The following is a 21819-nucleotide window of genomic DNA, read 5'->3' as shown; positions in this document are numbered from 1 at the left end:
TAGCCAATTGTTCCTGTCTGCTATTGGGGTCTCTCCTGATCTTCACCTGCCGTTCATGGCCCATTGCCACCTTCTTGGAACTTTTCTCTAATGATCACAGCTCTTCCAAAGATTTCCTAAGGGCTCTTGAAATTTAGCACTGGCATTTCTGTTTAAATTTTTCAACTCTGAAACAAATGTAGATTCACATTGGCCTTATTAACCACAACATCTAAGACAGTTCAGAGCAGACTTGGCAAAAAATGTCAATATAAAGAACAGAATGACAAGCAAATCTTTCCAAAACAATCATCTCCTCTTTTCTTTCATGAGTGTGGTGGCTGTTGCTCAGGGAATTAGAGTCTGCATAGACCTATTCCGTAATAAATGCAAGATGAAAGCGTGATTCTCAGCTTTATTTTAAACAGTGCTATGGCTATCACATGTTATGAATTCATATAGAAATCAAGTATAAACTCTTGTAAAAGCAAAATAGCCTTCTAAATTATAAAGCATGGGAAAAACACACACACACACACACAAAAATGTACAGAGAAAAACATTGTGCTTTACTCCATGTTTAAAAGCAAAAAAAGCCCAAAAAGGTATTTTTTGTAAATAATATTTGTGTGATTTGGAATTATATAACTTACTGCTTTTGTTATTTTGATGAGTTGTTGTGAATAAGGAGAGTAAAGTAAGTGGGACCTTTAGTACAGTTTTAGTTTACTTGGAGTAGTTATTTCCATGTAAAAATAACTCCAAACCTGTTGTCAGCTCAAGAATCTTGAAATCTTTGGTAAACAGTGCAAGGTGTGTGTATGAGTATTCTTTCTCTCTCATCCCTTCGTCTCCTTCTTCTCTCCACATACACAAAATTTAATAAAATGTGGCTATAAACATGGAAATTTTATTCTAGTTCTTGTTTTCTATCTTAACAGTTCTTAATTTTCAATTTAGATATTGATGAATGTGCGCTGAACATGCTGCTTTGTGACAATGGGCAATGCAGGAATACCCCTGGAAGTTTCACTTGCACTTGTCCCAAAGGATTTGTATACACTCCTGACCTAAAAACATGTGAAGGTAATGGATAGCACTTCATTTCATTCTAATTTGATTCATTGGATTTGTTCTTGTGTTGTGTCAGGTGTACTTTGAATTTTGAGATTATTGTATATAGAACATAAACCAAAAAAAGAAGGAAAAAAAGAAAAAATAAAATGATGTGGGGAAGTAGGGAAATGAGGAGAGACAAGACCCAATCACGAAAGTTTTAGATTAGATAAACTTGTGGAATGGTTTGTATCGGATCTATGCTAGCACTCCTTACTGATGACCATCATTGGGCCTGCATTGTGCCAAGAGTGATAGAAATATGGCAGTCACTAGGCTTTACACATCTTTTCTCTTTTGTGGATAAGAAAGAGCCAGAAGGGTGCTTGTCTGAATCCTTTTTGATCCATAGACAGGATGTGTGTCAAGTCACTTAAGCAATAAGGTATCACCACAGAAGCAGGGCAACAGGTGGATATCTCAGAAAAGTGAGATGCTGCTGCTGAGTTCAGTTGTTTAATGTTCTAATGTTATTAGGGCACACACATCTGTGTGGTGTGGAAAGCCTCATGACTGAACCAGAATATGAGGAATCCTATTATTAGAAGTGCTTCTTCCAGTTCAACCTCAGCCAATGAATGTCATGTGTATTTTTGTTAGTGTTTCCTGGCACTAATGTCAGCGTGTTTCCCTTACAGATATTGACGAGTGTGAATCTAATCCCTGCGTTAATGGGGTATGCAAAAACACACCAGGCTCTTTTGCTTGTGAATGTTCTCCTGAAAGTACTTTGGATCCAACAAGAACTATCTGCATAGGTATTTTTTCTTCAAAAAATTTTGTTGTCTGGTTGAACATGTCCAGTGACATTCAAACAGTTTAGAAAATACTTTGAAATAACTTATGTTATTGTGGAATATGTTCCAAAAACAATGTTAAAGTTTTTATGTACTCACAGTAATGATGAAAACAAAGTGTGATTGCACATGGGAATGATTTCATGTCAAAACTGAAAGAGATAAAAAAATTTTGTAACACATAGGTAGGAATGATCAGAGCAGTTCTTTAGGAATATACTTACCCACTTAAGTCATCCTGCAAGAGGGGTGGACATGTTCTTCTTAAGATCTGATCTCTGTGATTCTTTTTATGGCTAAATTCAGGTGTATTTTCTAATATTTTCATGTATAATTCTAGCTATCTGCCTGACAATACCTTTTCATTTTTCCTGACAGAAACTGTTAAGGGTACCTGTTGGCAGAACATGGTAGATGGAAGATGTGAGATAAATATCAATGGAGCAACTCTGAAGTCTGAGTGCTGTTCAACACTAGGTGCTGCTTGGGGTAGCCCGTGTACGCAGTGTGAACGAGGTAACACTGTCTGTTTGTTCTCTTAAAATTTCCATTCACAGCTCTTATACCTCACAACTGTGACATTACAAGAGCCTGTCCATCTTACTTGAATACATGAATAATCTAATACTCCATGCAAGGGAATAAGCTTAAGAAGACTGGCTGTATAATAGCATCTAGCTATGAAATCCCTGGTGTATACCCATATTAAAAAACCAAACAAACAAAGCAGCTTTTATTCTCAATTAATCCATAAATTTGTAGAAGTCTGAGGTGCTGTTCTTTGTCTTCTTTAGGTTTGCTTTATTGTGATGAAGGTGTCGTTGCATAAAATATAACTGTATTCTCAGGAAGCTATAGGATTTTTCCTATTCTGAGGCTGGTGCCGTATGTTGTTGTAGAAGTTTGGTTGCATACCAGAGTTGTAACTTTACTTTTCCTATTATGCAGCATTAACTGCTTATTCAGTCTGGGAAATAAATTAATAAATAAATAGATTAAAACATCTCAATATTGAAAGGTGGCAAGTAGATGGATTTCCAGTAACACTGGATTTTATAGTAAACAGTTTAGGAAGTTAAATTCTGAAAGGAGAGGACCACGTCTACAGCTTGTAACTTGCGCTTAACTTTTGCATTGTTATAGTTAGCGATCTAGAGTAGGTAATGATGTAGCAGTTGATGCCTGTTCCCCAGAGTTTTCAAGGTAAAGTTTGCATCAAATCGATCTTTGGTGCAGTAATTGAGGGAGGAGAGGGAGTAACCCTTATTATACTCTGTAGGTTAACTGATAGTCTAGAGAATCATGTGTTTGATCAGTTGAGGTGTCTGCATAAGCACCTGATAATTAGATTTATCTGTGGGATGAGCTAGGAACCCAGGGGTAATCAGGTGAATGCAGAAATGTGGGTGAGATGTTATTTAAACGTGCTGAAAGTTGCTATTTTGTTCAAGTCCACTTCATCTTTGATATCTCAGCAGAATCCATCATCATTTATCATTTTTAAATATGGCTGAGACCAGGTTAAATGAATGATTTGAACAAAGCAGGAATAATGTAACCACACTGGGGTAAGCTAACTGAAATACACTGGAGTCAAAGCAGGATAATGGCTGACAGTATGCATAGTTTATTTAGTTGACCCATCTTGCCTCTTTATTATTTCAGAAAATACTAAGATATTGTCTAAGCATTCTGAGCACTAACAAAAATGAACTGTAGATAATATTTCACATGATCATTTTTTACACAAGAAGCTAATAGTGAGTTTTGGACTACACAATTCTAAAAGGTCATTTTGTTTGTTTTACAGACCCAATATGCCAAAAGGGATTTTCAAGAGTAAGAGGAACAGTATGTGAAGGTATTTATTGTTGCCTTGATATAAATCAGAGCTTGAATGAAAAAAAAAAAAAAAAAGAAAAAAAAAAAAGCCAGTGTTTTGGGTTAAGTGGTTAATTTAGCATAGAGGAACACGAAGCCAAATTCTTACCTCGTATAATTCTATTGATTTTCTTAGGGTTATGTCAGGGATGAATTTGTTTTCAGTCTATTTAACATTCCTACATACGGCTTATCTCAAAGTACACAGTTGAAAATACAGTATCTGCCAGCATACAGAGATGGCTCTCCCTTCAAATACTATTTAATGTGTAACCTATGCAGGCAAATAATGCATTTTATATATGCAATAAAACATGACATTATTGATACAATATGCAGTGCCATTTCTGTGCTATAGAAAGGACCTGTTTAAAGGATATATTTCAAATGGAAGCTTTTTTTCTTAAGCTTCACTTTTTTTCCACATAACACTATATTAAATAAGACATGTTCCAAAGCATAGTTATTGTCTTACAAAAAACGGGCATCAGCACACACTTAAATTTTCATTAAAGATTGATCTTTTTTTTTTTTTTAAATGTGTAGCTTTTTTGCTTGAAGACTATACAGTGTCATGTGAGAATTGAAGGTCCCACCCTATTTCATCTTCATCCGAATTGATTTGAACCCCTGACAAAGAACTGCATATTTCCATAATATGCAGAAGCTCAGAGCATCTTGTACTGCTATGGGTCATCCTGACTGACAACATCTGACATGACACTGCAGTTAAAATATTTTAAAAAATTACTCCCATATGTAACTTCCATAAAGAAACATTGTTCTTCCCTGTAACAGAAAAATAAAATAAAACAAACAATAACAAGGAAAGAAAGAAAGAGGAACACCCTCACACATATTCTTTGCTTTCCAAATGATGACTGAATATCTTGGCACATCCGTGCTGCAGACCCATTGTACATAACTTATTTGACCTCAGCAACACTTCTTGGAGTAAGTGAAAGAAAAAGGGGGAAAAAAAAAAAAAAGAAAAAAAGGAAAAAAAGAAAAAAAGTGGCCCCACCTTTCTCTATATACAGGGAAAGTCTTAGAACATTTTCAACACTGCTGGGATGGAAAATTTATCCTTCCAAGATGTAGACATAACTGTTTTCAGCATTTCCTTTACTAGCACTTTGGATTACATCTATTATATGCTTTCATCTTTCTGATTTCAATGGGACCTGGATAGCCCCAGATATTTCAGAGAACTTTCTCCTGGTTTTAACATACTAAAGTGGTATTTGGGCTCCAACCAATGTAAGCATTTTTCAAGACAAGGGAAGAGCTCTAGGAAATTTACTGGCAAGTGAGATACAGGACAAGGGAGTAAATTTAGTTCCCAAAAGGTGATACTCAGTTCTCCCATACACAGCCCCTGTAAAATTAGTAATGGAACTTGTGCAAGGAAATAAGCAAACTAAATTGGCAGTCTTTCTCTAGTTTATGGGTGAGCCCTGGAATTGTCAGCTGGAATATTGTTCGCAAGCTGTGAACTGTGTTCCGCTGGTTTCAAATAGACCCTTGGCTTTACTTCCTGCCTTTCAGTCAAGATGAGCCTTTTATTTATAATATCTAGTAAAGGGCAGTGGCCACCAATGTCCATTTGGATGTGTATCTTCCACACTGCTCCGTGCAGTTTGAGTGTTGCAGAGGCTGTTGACACTAGGAGTTTTGTTTGGAAGATCCATGAATCCAGCCTACCAACTTTTTTATTGCTCTCTATATGTGAGCGTTCAGCTGTAGTCCAGTCATTTCTTTCTGATTCCTTGTTCTAATTGTCTTCTTCAAAATCATTATGCTTCATCCTAGGTCATACTTAAGCCTGGAGGCTTTTTTATGGAGGCAGTGGCAAAGCATATGCTTTTCACCAAGGACAGTAGTGGTTGGACCCACCAGTCATAGGTGGTCATAGAATTTGATTTCAGTGCTGTAGTTTCCAGACGTTCAGAGGTGTGCCTGAAGAGGCAGAAACAAGAGTGCAAACATTTCAAAAACATTACAAAATGCGCCATAGCTACATCCTGACAGAATAACACATGATCTTGTTACACAGTTGCCTTTTTCGTTCTATGCCCGTATGAGTTAAAAATATGGACAAAAATCTAAATAAAAATCACTACTATTTTAATTTTGGTGGGCGAGGCAGATGTCATTTTTGAGTTTTATTTCGGTATATGTGGGAATAGTGAATAACAGCATGTAATATTTATATTTATATCATAAGCTGTTTTCTCTAATTAGTGGATTCTGGCAAACTTGCATAGGAAATCATAAATATTTGCAATTTTTTCAGGTCGTAAACTAATGTGGTTTTGAATTTTATCTTAAAATTTAGAATGTTGTGCGGTTTTTTTCTGGTTTGTGAATGTTTAGCACACTAATGATGTCTTTTATCACATTTTGATTGGAAATAGATGTAAATGAATGTGAGGTGTTTCCTGGAGTCTGTACCAATGGGCAGTGTGTCAATACCCTGGGATCGTTTGTTTGCCAGTGCCCCAGTGGAATGACTTTAGATGCTTCTGGACGGACATGTCTTGGTAGGTATTTATTCTGTTTACAGATCTAATAGGGGAAAGCTGTCTGGTGAGCAAATCGATTTTTACTGATCGTTTTCTTGCAAATAAGGGGCATTACTTTTGTCAACATAAGCCATTTTCAAGTAGAATTGATCAGGGACATGAACTTGTTCAATTGAAATACGAACAGATTGCAATGGTAAAAGTCCATCACTATCTGCTGACTATTTTAATGACATAGATTTGGTTCAAAATTATTCATCTGACAGATCTGTACAACTGATCTTTGCTCTTAGCACTCTTCATCATAATCCCCACCAAAGTTGAGAAGACTGGGAAGGCTGGTGGTGGGACCACTGTGGACCAGCACCATAGCTTGTGAGGAGCCAGCCACATTGTGTATCTTAATGGGGTGTACAACAGAATATATGATTTTTGTATGTTGTCCATCCAGCATAGGATGGATGGACTTACTATTATTAATGACCAAAGTCCCTTAATAATAGTAAATGTCTAACATTTGTCTTAGAATGAGGTATAGGTTATATTAAAAGGCTTTATATAGTTACGGTAAGCTGGAATGCTTAAAAACAACTTTTTTTGATCCAAAATATTCTCCAAGTTTTGAGCACTATTTTACACAAAACTTTAAACTTATTTCAATTGTTAGTTTTCAAGTATACTGTTAATATTTTGCTGTTAGGAGCTATGCAGTGTCAGCGCTCTGCCAAAGACCTCAACAACATGGAACAAATTGTCTTATGAAGGGATTCTGGAAGAGGAATTCTTCTGCGGTGAACTAAATTTTCTCTTTCTCTCTCAACATGTTGTTCAATTGCCCAACAGACATTCGCTTGGAGAGCTGCTACCTGCAACATGAAGATGAGCAATGCACTGCACAGATACCAGGCCGACACCGAATGGATGCTTGCTGCTGTTCAGTGGGGGCAGCATGGGGCTTTGAGTGTGAGGAATGCCCTCTAAAGGGATCACCTGAATTTGAAGCCCTTTGTCCCCGAGGGCCTGGGTTCTCCACAAAGATAGAGATAACTGGGAAACCTTTCTCTAAAGGTATGTGATGTGTTTGTGGTTCTTTGCTACTAAATCCTGCTGGCTTTTCCTATTGATATTCTCGTGGTAAATTCGTGGGGGTTGTTAAGTAGGCAATTCATTTATCTTGAGGCACACTTTAAAATCCTATTAGGTTTCATGGAAAATAAGGCCAGAATAAAACATGAGCTTGTTTAGTCTGTGTCAGATCATTAAAAACCGTATGGCATTACAGCCTCAAAGTACTAAATCTCTGTCTGCTAGCTAGGTTAAATTATGCATGACTTTGCCTCCTGTGATGCATCTAATGACATCTCTGGCTGGTGAAATAGCTTTGAAAACCTGGAACTTCATGCTGCAAGAAATGGAACAAGCTGTACAGTCAGATTTGGACATAGGGAAAGAGCAGTCTTTCTTACCTGCCCAAGATACACTAATTTCAGTTCTACTGTGGAGCAAGCAAGGAAGGGTGAATAATTTTGATAATTTCTAGTGGAGCTACTGGAAGAAGTAGAGAAAAATGTTTCCAGCATGATAGCGCAAATCAGCAGAATTGAATTTACTGTAGACTACGTTTTGTTATGATTGTTCTTGGTAAAATTCCAGAAAAATTAATGGGAATCACACAGTGACACCCTGGCGTCATGTTTTTAAAACAGGGTTTCCAGTGGGATTAAGCTGGAAGAAGCACAAATGAATGTGAATATACTTAAAGAAAACCAGTTACCAATACTTAAACATTTTGAAATTTTGAAGGATGAGAAAATACACACGAATGACAATTGCTGTTGGTAGTTTCAGTCTTAGTTTTATAAACAGTTGCTTAGTTATTAATTTTACATGAGGAATTATGACGTGCTATTTCTTACAGTCATATTTTCTGTGACTCATTATAGTCACATTTTTTCTCAGAAACCAGCAGATAGAGTAGTTCTTCTGGAAGTTCCCTTTGTAGGTTTGATCTTCCATCTGCTGAAATCTTATTGCTGAGCTGCAATTAGGTTCTGCAGATAAAAGGAAAAGTAAGTAGTGTTTAATAACAGAAAGTGACTCTGGCAGTTGTGTTGCAGAATGTCTATACAGAAAGCAGCATCAATTTATGTAGTGTGTCCTACAAGTTTCCCAAAAGGAGGGATCACTATTGTAAGAATGAATGACCTCTGGTGTCAATGTTGTTCTTTTGTTTGCTGTTTTTGCAAGAAGTCATGTGTCTGTATCATTGCAGGTGTAGACTGGGAGCTAATAGGACTGTGAAATGTGGGTTCTTAAAGAGAATATGTTATCAAGATCTTGCATGGCCTATATCACCTCTTTTTCAGACATTCTGAGGTTTCAGGGCTAGAAGGAGAAGAAGCAGGAAATTTGTGCTGTGGTAGAATATCATTGCACTGAACAGAGATGTTTAGCACATTTGTTACTCTATAGATGCTGAGAGATGGAGAATACTTATGTTCCGGTGAAGCTCTTCCAAAATCCATTGCTAAGGATAATAAAGATGTAGTTGCTTATGAATGATTGTTGCTATGTTGTGGGAGGTATAACCTGCATGTGTAAATTGTGGTTGGCTCCTTATTGCAGAACATACATTTTTACTAACTTGTCCTTCTTGAAACATTTTGGACATTTTGCTAGCTCACTATACAGTCAAAATGCCTAATATCAATCCATTTCATTTATAGATATCAACGAATGTAAAATGGTCCCCAGTCTTTGTACTCATGGAAAATGCAGAAACACCATTGGCAGTTTTAAATGCAGATGTGACAGTGGATTTGCCCTTGATTCTGAAGAGAGAAACTGTACAGGTAAACTGCGTGGATCTCTCTCTCATAGCTTTAATTTGGAAAAGGAAAAACTGGACTACTTTGAAAATACTGTGGATGTTATTTTGTGTTGCAGATATTGATGAATGTCGCATCTCTCCTGATCTTTGTGGCCAAGGCATCTGCGTCAATACCCCTGGGGACTTCGAATGTGAATGTTTTGAAGGCTACGAAAGTGGATTTATGATGATGAAAAACTGCATGGGTATGTTTTTTTATAGTCACAGATGTGCAGTAGTATCCTACGTAAGGTTTATTTCTATGAAGCACTTGGATTATTTCAGGTCCTGAATGTGTGTTTAATTCCCTCTTATTTTTGAATCTTATTAAAGCTTACTTTAACTTTGACTTGATTTCCACCCTCAACGTGAATTCCCTAGTTCTGTAGGATGTCAAAGTATAAATGAGCAATGGTCAGGATTTTAGGAGGTTAAAATTATCCCAGGAGTCCCCATTGCAGTGGGTGGGATATCATCCTGAACTGTCAGGTTAAAGCAGGTTAAAATTTAAAAGCAGCCTTTTTTCGTTTATTTCTTTGTTTATGCTGCACTGTGGTTTAAGAGATAGCTAGCTGTAGCTGTCTCAGCGTGTGGATTGTACCCCTAGGGGGGCAGCAGGGTCGGTACCTAGGAAGGGATTGGGTAAAGAGGTGCACTCACAAGAAATGCAATGCTGAGGCATTATCTAGGCTGCTGTGGTGGCAGTGCTGGATCCTGTAGTGATGTGCCTTCCTTTCTCCTCACAGACATCGATGAGTGTCAGCGCAATCCCCTTCTCTGCCGAGGTGGCACCTGCATCAACACAGAGGGAAGTTTTCGGTGTGATTGTCCTCCAGGCCATCACATATCACCAAATATCTCTGCGTGTATAGGTGAGGCATGGAGACAAAATCAGTATTGTGAACAACTGTTTATACTGATATTGTGCTGCCCTGGCATTTATTTTGTTTGCTTTAGTATACATTCCATACAGACAGAAAAATGTGTTTGTCCTTTTCTTTTGCAACAGACATTAATGAATGTGACCTAAGCACCAACCTGTGTCGAAATGGACATTGTGTCAACCTGATTGGGAAGTATCAGTGTGCTTGCAACCCTGGCTATCAATCCACACCTGACAAGTTATATTGTATTGGTAAGGACAAAGTCTACTCAGAATGTCTATGAATGGGGAAGATAAAATAAAAATAATTATTTCTAGTAGTTAAGACATTTTTAGCTGTGATTCAAAAATCAAGCCATTTCCTGAGAGGAGTAAAATTATGACAGTTCTGCAGTTAACTGACTGTATCTTGTTTTTTCTAGTGAATCAATCACAGTGCATAAAATTGAACAGTTTTAAATGGACTAACACTTAGGGCTTTGATCATGAAGCAGGAATTCTTTGTTAACTCCTGAGTATTCGTTTTTATTAAAAATCTGTGTTCTTGAGAGACCATGAAGTAGAATCATGTGGGTCAGTGGAATATTTCTTACTTTGATCTGCAATCATCTCAGATATTTTTTTTTTTCCTGTAACTGCTTCCCAAAAGCCACATTTTGTAAATAACATTTAGCTTAAATAATCTGTTATGCACTCTTGTATTTGCTTACATTTTATCATGCAATGGAATTGCATGCAAAAATCTGCAGGCCTTAATTCTGCCTACTAGATAATCCTTACAAAAATATTGTTACCTTCATGACACTGTGGTAACCCAACAGTGATGTTTTTATACATAAAGGAAGTTCAGAGGTATTTGTATATGCAGTCAGATAATCTCCTATTTTTTCCTCTGTGGTTTGCCTGACATTCAACCTCTGTTTGTAAGCACTTGAATGTTCAAGGAGCTTGCAAAACTCAAGTGTAGAAGCTGGATTGCTGCTGTTCTGGGAAGCTAGCATGAGTATGACTATGAAATGTGCTTCGAAGTAAATGATATTGTGGGTTTTAATTGTAAATTTCTCCATTTTAGATATTGATGAATGCAGCATAATGAATGGTGGCTGTGAGAACTTCTGTACAAACTCAGAGGGCAGCTATGAATGTAGCTGTAAACAAGGATTTGCACTCATGCCAGACCACAGGACGTGCACAGGTAAGGAGATTTTTGGGGTCTTTTCTTCTGTAATGGATCATTTCAGTATTTTTTTTTAAATGGGCTTTTTAATATTTTTTTTTAATTAAAATTTTTATTAAGAATATTCTGACTAAATAATGTAATTAATGCATTGAAGGTGAAATTCCTTTTCTAAAGTAAAGGTCTCCAAAGTGTCAAAATTTGACAACTGTAGGCTGAATTGGAAGGAACTTGGATGTTCATAATTTCAGTAAGTTGAGTGTGAGTTTGGTAACAAAAGGCTGTGATTTTTTTCTGGTAGCAGATGAGTTTTTTCCCTTAAGGTATTGTAATAGATCAAAATCTGAAATAACAAATACCATCGTAAACATAAGTCAAAATGCCATGTTTGCATACTGTATAATTATATTGGAGGGCTAACTGGCAGAAATGCTATAAAATTGGCTATTTTATCCTGTTCTATCATTGCGTGTTATCGCCCTCAAGCAAGCAAAAATAAGTCCTATTTTTAATCTTCATTTAGTTGAATGCAAATATCCTGCAGTACTTCAAAACTGAATGACTTTCAGACAAACTAAAATCTGAATAGTCCTAAACTTTTGTAGGTAAACAGCTCTCTTGCACTCTAAGCAGAACTGCTGAGAAAATTGTTTGAGCTGTATCAACCGGGTGTTCTCCATTGGGATTCATAATCCCAATAAGTGAATTCTACTTGGTTACAGGAAAGTAACCACATAGGTTACTGGAAAGATATTTCTTCTCTGCTCTTTTCTTACATCTTACTGCACATGTATTTGCCAGCTGTTTGCCAATTCCTTGAAGAGCATGGGAAATACAACAGGGTTAATCCCTTGGAATAGAATCACCTTTCAAGTTGAACAAATGAGTTTTCTATACAGAATTAGTAGAGAAAGCTCACATTCAGAATTTGTAAATATTTATAAACCTCTGACCAGGGTCTAATGTACCCTGAGGCCACTTGCTACCATTGCAAAGAATAAAAGAGCCTTTAAATTATAGTCAAATTTAGTTTCCCCCCCATTGAAAGATTACACTGTCACAATGCTGTAAAGCAGCCAATCTTCAGCAAGCGTCTGACCCTTGCTCAATGAGAAAATTCTAGAAAGTTAAGTATTTAAAAACATACAATACTTCAATTAGAGCCAGTTTAATTTAGTGACCAGGGATAGGTCAAGTTTATAGTAAAGGCAATTCCATGCAGAAAACATCAGCGTTGGTCTTTTGGACAACTTTTCAGTGCAAAAAGTAAAACAATTCGATCAAAATTGTCCCTCAACCAAACTCTAAACTTGATAGGACTACATTGTATGTGCATGAGAGGGAAGGGAAGATGGGGAGCAGTCAGTGATACATGTTTGTGTTTTCTTCTTCTTGGCTTGACTGGGAAATGAATAACAAAAGTGTGTGTTCGGGAAGTCTTAGGGATTTCAGGTCTGCAGGCTACAAACCGTTCTCTGTTTTGCCCTACTTGCCCCTTGTCACCCAGACAAATCTCTAAACCCAGGAAGAGAGTGGATCAGAGCATCTTCCTTCCTATTAAGCTACAAACTTTGGAATAGAAAGTTATAATATTTTCAGAGTTAAAAAGGGAGGGAGCAGTTGTCTTTGCTGAGTGAAGAGCATGGATACTCAGAGTTTTTGTCACACATTAACTTGATCGTAGACCCTAGAGGATTATAGTCAGGTTTTACCTGGTAGAGGAATGTAGAAGCATCTGATGCTGTTAATTTTTGCATCTCTATAGCTTCCTTGGACCCTGAAAAATCAAATTTCACATATAGGCTAGCCATTAATAGCTGTTAACTACTCATTTTCATTTTATCCTCTAAGAAAGGCTTGAATACTATTGCCAATGTGTAAGGAGGTCTACATAATCCCGCTGATATCTGTAGGCCTGTTCATGTGTTTAACACAAAGTGTCACCATAAATAGATGGCTAACACTTTCAAAAACTGATTGCATCTGTGGAGACCTACTGATGTCATGCTAGAACAGGTTACTATAGTAGAGCAGGATGCTATGCCAAATCTAAAAGTTAGTTTTTGTCCTCATTTCTAAAGCCAATTCACAGCACTATAATCTTGTATTTATAAAGAAATTGTGGTATTTCCTTTATACTGTATTTGTCTTAGTTTTTTAAAAAAATGTATAAATCATGACAGTGAAAGAAATTTTAATAAGAGATGTAGCCAATAGGTGGGATTTGGAGGATGGAATTTTTTAGTATTACTACATATCTTTCTGAGCATGTCCAGAAAAGACTGTAGATACAATTAATTGTGGGCACAAAAAGCGGTTATATTTTGGTCAGAGGTTTTTTCATACCATTTGTGTAGCCAGATTTCAGCTATCTGTTCATGTATGTCATATGCTGATGGCAGAAATTCCAGATACTTTTGAATGTTAAGTCAAAAACTCTACTAAAGAAAATAGCCAGAGCAGTGAGGGGACATCTCCATCACTCTTTTAGTATCTAAAAATTCTGCCACCTTCTCATGAAGAGAAATCAATTGTGTGTATAAATATATTGTGAATATTCAGTCTGCTTGTTGAAATTTTGGTCTCTACCCAAGGTTAGTGAAAAATGAGAAAGAGTATTTTTTGTGACATTTTCTACTTTGTAGAGAATGTCTGATTTTTGTATGTTGTATGTTAGTGCAAGATACATGATTTAGTAGCTCTGTGACCAGAGTATGTGAAATACCTTTTTTACATTTTCTGCTTGCACTCTGTGTGAACATGTCTTTTATTTTTAACATCATACAAAGCCAGAAGCCACTACAGAATACATTTCTGGATAATTGAGCTGGTAAGAATGCTGTTCAGTTCAGTAGTAGGTCAGGTTTGAATTGGTGAGGTTATGCATAAATAATCCACTCAATTAGGAGAAACAACAAGTTCTTTGTCAGATGATTTTCCCCCAACTGTGAAATCAATACAGTGACAGGTTAGTAAATAAAGTTCTTTATTTCTGTCATTATTATCCCCATTTCTAGAGCTTAATTTTGCATGTTAATTCAAATTCCATTCCAAATTAACATTTCCAGGCTAATGTCCATGCCAACATTATTTGCTCTTTAAGATGAACAAGGATGGGTCAGCCTTCTTCCTTGCAGAAACTGTGTATTCACAAAAGCACTAGCTGCTAGAAATATAGAATAATGAACATAATATTTTAAGTTAAAGTGAGTTCATTTTCTGCAGCTGCATAATTACTGCAATCCACAATAGACCAGACTGATAATGAATTACACCCTTTCTCTCAGAGGGGGTTCCTGAATCTTGTGCTTTTTGTGCTGATTTTTTTCCCATGGAATCACTACACAGTTTCTGATATTTGTTCTTGCTGGTCTATGTTGGTGCTGACACAGGGAGATTCTAAAATTTTTACAAGGAACACTAATATAACCCCAGAGACGTTGAAAGACTCCAGACGCTAGCAGGGCTGCATTAGTATAATAAAGTGTCTGCTCCTGCAGTTGGCCTCCATCACTGATGGCCACTTTCAAGAACTGAAAAAGCATCTTATATGCTAGCAAATGTAAATATGTGTCTGGTCTGGCCAGTCAATTGAAATGGCAGTAAGTAAATGAAATAATAATTACACACATGCACATTTAAAAAAAACCCTTCCCTACCACCTCCCCTCAAAACCCCTAACAAGCAAACATAAATTCTGTTAGTGAACTAAATATATATCCTGTACTTATTCCCATCAAGGCTTTGACTCCAGTTTGTCCAGTTTTTCTGTTTGTCACCACTCTCTAGACATGTACATACAATATCATTTTTAAGCTATGTGAAGTCTGATATTTTTTTGTCACTGAATTTGACTTCAGAGCTTCCATTGACTTCAACAACAACGGACTGTATCTCAGAGTCTCCAATTACATGTAGCCATGTTGTGTGACAAAGGTTCTATTTCTTTTTTTGTTGTTGTTGTTTTGTTTCTCTTAATGACTTTTCTACTGACAAATCCGGTTCCCGCTCCTCTTGGATTCAGCGGGAAATGTTTACCACTGACTTTCCCAGGAAGGGGACATTACTCATCATGAGGATTTTGCAACATACCACTCAGTTATTTACAGGATTTCAGTCTTAATTATGATTACCAGAGCATTAAATGTTTGCTTGCCATGATTATGGCTGGTTGCACTGCATAAAGGTAACCATGTTTTAATCTGATTTTTCCCTGCAGATATTGACGAGTGTGAAGACAATCCTAATATCTGTGATGGAGGCCAATGCACAAATATCCCAGGAGAGTACAGGTGTCTTTGCTATGATGGATTCATGGCATCTGAAGACATGAAGACTTGTGTAGGTAAGTGAAAATACACCTTTTCTGCCTTAACTAAGGAAATAATATTTATTAAGGCAGTGTTTCCAAGTAGGCATACAATGACACTTGCAGAGTATTGCTCTTATGCTCTTGTTTTGGCCACCTGAAAATAGGAAGGGCTCCAGTGCACAAGCTGCATTTTTCAAATTCAGGTGTAATCTGTGTGTGTTCCTGTAAACTCCCAGACCAAGTTGAAAAGCAGACATAGTGATCTACAATAGTGTATCTCTGGATGCTCTTCCAGTAAGATTTTATGTAGCTAAAACCAAAGCGGGTTTGTGGAGAGGAACTGCAGATGAGTGACACTGTGGAAATTTTCTAACAAGTTAAATTGTCAGCACTGATTTAAACAAGTCACTAAGTCAAACTAATTGCAAGTACTGTGCTTTGGTAAAATAAAGTAAAGAAAGAGTGAATCCAAACCGGATTTTCATATTTAAATAAAAAATCTGGAGGATATTTTTTATAAAGGTTTTGTGCAAAACAGGATAATGTATGCAGCTGTGTGTGCATATAAGGACATCTGTAACTGTGTTCACACAAACATGGATACACATAGAAAACATAAGTGAACAGCCATAGTCATTCTTTGGACAGTAGTAATGCTTCTGAGTTTTTTCCAATGAATTGTGTCTCAGAGATTTTGCTGGTTATTTTCTAAGAATTTTATTTAATTATTATTAAATATATTAAATATATTATTAAATATAATATTAAATAATGCGTGGTTTTTTTTTTTAGATGTTAATGAATGTGATCTGCATCCAAACATTTGTCTGAGTGGAACCTGCGAGAACACAAAAGGCTCGTTTATCTGCCATTGTGATATGGGATATTCAGGCAAGAAAGGCACGACTGGTTGCACAGGTATGTTTTAAAGTTAATAGTTAACCTTGAGTTACAGTTGTGATTCTGCAAGTCTTTTTTTTTTCTCCTCTTACTGAGATTCTTTTACTTATCTGCTTTAAATGTAATCCTTATCCAAATGTGCTGAACTTCTCTTCTGCTGATCTTGGGCGGCACAGCATTCTGCCCAATGCACCTTCTGCTGGAATGAGTGATAAAATGGCTGCTAGGAGCTCACCACATTGTTGTTGATTTAGTAGAACAGAAAATGCTGCTGGCTGTAACTTAAGACAACTGAGGACCACAGTGGTTTAAAATTAATTAATTGTATACTATGGGTGCATATAGCAGGTATCTGTTCCAAGTGTGATTTTGGCAAACAAAAATCGTTTGAAATATATTCTCAGTCCTTGCAAAGAGGCAACAATACAGCTACCCAACTACATTATATGAGTGAAATCAGAATTTCGAGTAGTTAATATATTGCCAACTAACATAAATGAGCTTCAAATGCACAGACTTAGAGGGCATGATATTAATAATCCTAGTGCTGGTGTCTCAAGCCAAGGTGTTGAGAGTCTTAAGCTTTGCCCAAAATATGAATACGAACATATGTTTAATATAATTTTCAATGTAGACTTTGAGTAAACACATTTCTGGCAGTGTTTTTGAGACAAGCTTTTATTCTTGGTCTGCTCTTATTGTACAGAGTTAATAATATACTTCTGTAAGTGCCCCAAGTATAGAAGCTGGTTTTTAACAGCTCTCATAGAACAATCCATGAGCTGAAGTTGTACATTGCATATTGGATTGCGTATGAATAGTTATGCATTAGTAACAGCTGCCTTTGACTTACATATGAACTGATCTAAATCCAAGAAAACCTAATTGTACCCTGTAGACCAATATTTCATTGTTCTTTGTTTTTACCCTAAATTATGTGTAGCTCTTCAGTTCTCTAGACCTGAAAACCCTCATGCTGATCAGTTACACATGGCGCAACTATCATTCCCAGTATAATAACTGATGGTTAGGAGCAGTCAGGGAAGATGAAGCAACTAGTAGAAGACAAAAGGCAGAGAAAAGTTCTGGAGGCAAGAGTAATCTGAGGTATGGCTTCTGAGGAAGTGCCTGGAAATAACCACAGTTTTGGCAGCATGTGGCTCTGGGTAGTAGCAAATGTCCCAATAAACACTTTTTCTGTTAACAGAGAGGCAGGGAAATCCCTCCCTCCTGGTCTCAGCCAAGCCCAGCCTTCTGGGTGGATGCTATCTGCCATGTGGGTCTTTCCCACTGCCTCCCATGTATTTGCCTTTCCTGCAGCCCATCCTTTGCTTATCCTGGGTGAAAACCAATGTCCCGGAGAGGATGGTACTCACCAGGATACCTTTATTATGGCAGATGCTGTAGAAGCCTTCAGTAATTCAAAAGATGCCCAAAGTAAAAAGGTGAAGTATTAAGTTACAATGATAAATCTGAGATGGGATCATATTCATATGACCAAAATCTTTTGGATTTAACTCTTCAGAGAAGGGAGGAAGCAGAGCCTTCTTAGGCTAGTTTCTTGCTGAAGAGGCTCTGTGTATGGACTGAAGCATAGGTTACATGTACTGCTGGAGGGTCTGCAGTGTACAGGTTCTCGTATTCTGACTTTTAAAAGGCCTGATATACTGGTGAAAACCTGTGGATTCCACATGTCATATTTGCATGGCCTTAGTTATCAGAGCTGAATTTCATACACTCAGGTAAAGGAGACCATAAAAGCATCTTATAAGACATCTTTTGGAGTGACCCTATCAACAGCACCTTGACCCCAGGGCTTAACTCTCGTCTTATAGAGAGATCAAAAGCATTCACAGTTTTTAGGAACTCCCATGAAAAAAAATTACAAAAATGTGTTCAATGGGAGGTTCTCTGTTCCATGAGAACAACTAAATAACATCCTCTGGGTTCCATTACAGTTTTGTCTAAATATTTCATCTCCCTTGTCATTAGTGATTGTTTCCATTTTAACAAATAAACATGTTTTTTTCCCCAATCACTTAACAGGATTCAGAATCCACCCACTGACTGACATTCCCATCCCACACAGATGTTATTCCCCCCTCCTCCCTGGTTCTCACTAAGAATGCGGACTGAGTTTAGTAACAAATATAAAAGTAAAAATATTCTATGCACAGCTACACATTGTAACTGTGTGATAAAGTAAAGGTAAAGCGCTACAGATGGCTTAATTTCCTTTCATAAAGCAAACTGCTACAAGGCTGACACAGAGCAGTTCATTTTGGCTTTTTCTAGGCAGGCAGTGGTACACAGCCACTAGTGAAAAGACTGCAAGCTTTGCGCTATCCCAGTTCCAGACTGCTGAGTTTCATGACAAATTTGTCTTCTTTTTCTGTTAATAAAGTATTTGTGTGTTTGTGCAGAGATTAAATTCTGTATTGGCACATGCATCTGCATTTTGTGATTCATAACCACTCTGGAGCATTGCCTGTAAATTTGCAATATTTCATTGTTGATGCAGAGTCTTAACTTTCCTTGCTCTGATACTTTCACAGAGGAAAATATTTTTCTCTGACTGGTCCCACCCATCTTTGCCAGTTAGAGCTGTGTGCTCCTGGTGGAGCTCTCTCCTTGGACACACATGAGGTTGGGGTGCTCTTCACAAAGTCAAGCTGAGTAAGTGGAACCTGGGGGCTGAAGTTGCCTGAGACATTCATCAGATCAAAACCAGAGATGTTCAGATAGTTGGTTGGCCTTCTCCCCAGTGTGCCTTTGGGACTGGAGAGCTGGGGCTGGTTTCTGCTCTGATGACTTCATGTGGGCTGTGGTGGTATTGTGTTGGGAAAGGCTGGAGGCAAGTGTATGGCTATGGCCTTGGTGAGGTGGCACTTTGCTTAATGCTACTTGCTGTAACTCAATAATGATAATCATAGAGTGAGTGCACACTATTCGATACTTACATGACTGAAAATAATGACTAAAAAGATAAAGATACCTGACAAGGTGAAAGAAGGAGGTAAGCCCTGTCTTGTTCCCTCAGAAGTAGGTCCATAACACTTGTACAGTGTGCTTGCCTCTCTCTCCCCTTCCTTTGGCTTCTTGCCCTTCGTAGTACACTGTGCTTCAGTCTGATGGCACAAGAGAATTCTGGTATCAGTGAAACACATGCATTTCCTGTTATGAACTTGGGAGCAGGCTGTATCAGGCCAAACACCAAAAATTGATAATGTTAATGCCCGCCAACTTGGGGGTATTACAGAAGGAGAGTATTTTGAGTAGGCATCTGTCCAGCAACAACACACTGCTCCCCAAGATGGTGATGTAAGGCAAGAACTGATCTGCCCCTTGTGAAATTCCAAGAGGAACTCAACTCATGGTGCAGTATGCTAAATAAAATCTAAGAATGATTCCCAAAGAAGAAAACAATCTTACAGGCATAGAGCTAGACTAGAGAAATTTTCCATGTATGTTTCTACTGATTATGTTACAATGAGCACTAAGCTCAAATTCACAGTCTTCTCCTTTCTGAAAAGTATTCCCCCCTTCATGGCTCCCTTTACTCACCTGATTACATGGGCAGCATCCCAGAAGGAGGAAATGCCTCGTGACTTCCATCAGACGACCGGCCTGGTGGGAATTGGGCCCAGGCCTGAAATACCAGTGGAACGTCAGTGGAATAGAATGCACAGATCTGCAAAGAGTGCCAAAAAAAATTAAAAAGCCAGAAAAATGCTTAAGGGATTTGCATAATTTTTGACAAGCAGCACTAATTTATAGGTGGAGACTAAATTCACACTTTGCTAAGAAACATTATAGGCTATTGAATCCATGGGGAAAATGAAAAGCAAATGTGCACAGAGTACCTTGATGCCTTCATGTATTATGGCAGATGTGTGAATTGTCATGGCGTGGGTTAGAGTTTACTCACACTCTGTTCAAATATAAAATATCCTCTGATTTTGGATGTTTCCAGAGTACAAGTGAGAATGAAGTGATTTATCTCTTCACTGCTCCCTGACCGATTTTTAATGATCCACTTGCAGACTATATGGAGATTCTCCATGCAGGTTCTCTCTGTCTCTTGCATTCAGTTGATGTATTTGCAAACATACTGCCTACACAACAGGTTATATTAAGTGTGCATTTCTGCTGCACGTGCACAGCCCTAAGAACTTGTACCTCAGTGATTAATGGAAGAGATGCTTTATTAATTGCTTGAGAGAAAAAGTATTTGTCCAGAGAAGAGAACTAAAGAAGCCAAGAAAATAGAGTGACTGACGTTTTGTTTTTTTTTTTCCCATAGTGCTTGGGATTGTTATGATGTCAGATCTGCATACTATTTATCATGCGTATTCTCATCTGCTGTAGGCAGACAACTCCCTTAGTATTAATGGGAGTTGTGCAATTACAAAGCTGAGAACATGTGTGCAGCAGGACTGGGGCACAGTGGGACTGGCTGAGGATGCAGTGTCAGTCTTGGAATGTCTTTATTTTCTTTGGCTTGTCACAGCCACATACTGGAGGCAGAAGTAGAAGGTTGATATAAATCAGTGACTCATTCTTTTACTCTTTAATGAAAATCCCACTGAAGTCAGTAGGAATAGGCCATCCTTGTGTTAAACACTGTCCTGAGTAGCACCCTCATGTGTGCTCTTTGGGTCTTGATAACTTTACTTCATACTGAGTAATGCCTTACTCTTCAAACAATTGCGTGAAAAGAGTTGGAGCTATCTGAAGAGTAGTACTGTTTGTACTGCCATGCAGACAGCACAATCTGGACTCTTGCTCTTATTAAAGATATTTATGTTGTATTAATTTTTCCCCTGCAGAGCTCAACTTCTCCTTTTTCTTTCGTTCTGTGAAGTCATAATTCAATACTTATGGCAACATAAATCCATATTAAGCTCCAGTATAAGCAGGCATAAATTCCATTGATTTCACTGCCCCATTTACACAGGACCATGTTTGGTCTGAGATCTCTTCTGCCTTGGAAATAATTGCAGTGCAATAAATTTAGGCTTGTACTTCAGCTATGCAATGAAAGGAGAGAATAGGGATTACAGTAAAATAATGAGCGAGTTAAATACTGATAGATTTGAAAATAAGTAAAATCTGGGACAAAGCTAGTGATGGTATGTTATATACCTTGATCAGCTTTCATCTAATATATGAAAGCTTTTCCACACATCAATGAGATGATCCCTACAACATACATCTAGAGGTAGATGGTGTTAGAAGATATATTTAATTCCTCATTTGATCTTTACCCAGGCAGAAAGCATTAAAAATATTTTATTTTATTTTATTTTATTTTATTTTATTTTATTTTATTTTATTTTATTTTATTTTATTTTATTTTATTTTATTTTATTTTATTTTA

General features: G+C 37.4%; 1 protein-coding gene across 3 annotated transcripts in view; it reads left to right on the top strand.

Moving 5' to 3' along the window:
• Nucleotides 1-21819, top strand: part of FBN1 (fibrillin 1) — a 136746-nt gene that overhangs the window by 77143 nt on the left and 37784 nt on the right. For 2 of the 3 annotated variants that reach the window (XM_015872957.2, XM_032446761.1), the window contains exons 19-31: nt 940-1065; nt 1734-1853; nt 2271-2408; nt 3703-3753; nt 6191-6316; nt 7142-7366; nt 9025-9150; nt 9245-9373; nt 9914-10039; nt 10177-10302; nt 11123-11245; nt 15447-15572; nt 16332-16457. In XM_015872957.2, coding sequence (XP_015728443.1) covers nt 940-1065; nt 1734-1853; nt 2271-2408; nt 3703-3753; nt 6191-6316; nt 7142-7366; nt 9025-9150; nt 9245-9373; nt 9914-10039; nt 10177-10302; nt 11123-11245; nt 15447-15572; nt 16332-16457 — 1668 coding nt within the window. The remainder of the gene's footprint in view (nt 1-939; nt 1066-1733; nt 1854-2270; nt 2409-3702; nt 3754-6190; nt 6317-7141; nt 7367-9024; nt 9151-9244; nt 9374-9913; nt 10040-10176; nt 10303-11122; nt 11246-15446; nt 15573-16331; nt 16458-21819) is intronic. The other variant, XM_015872959.1, reaches the window with a different exon arrangement.

Source organism: Coturnix japonica, chromosome 10 (genome assembly GCF_001577835.2).
Source record: "Coturnix japonica isolate 7356 chromosome 10, Coturnix japonica 2.1, whole genome shotgun sequence".
NCBI classification, from domain to species: domain Eukaryota; kingdom Metazoa; phylum Chordata; class Aves; order Galliformes; family Phasianidae; genus Coturnix; species Coturnix japonica.
Note: the sequence above shows the minus strand (reverse complement) of the source record. Positions and strands in the feature narration are given on the sequence as shown.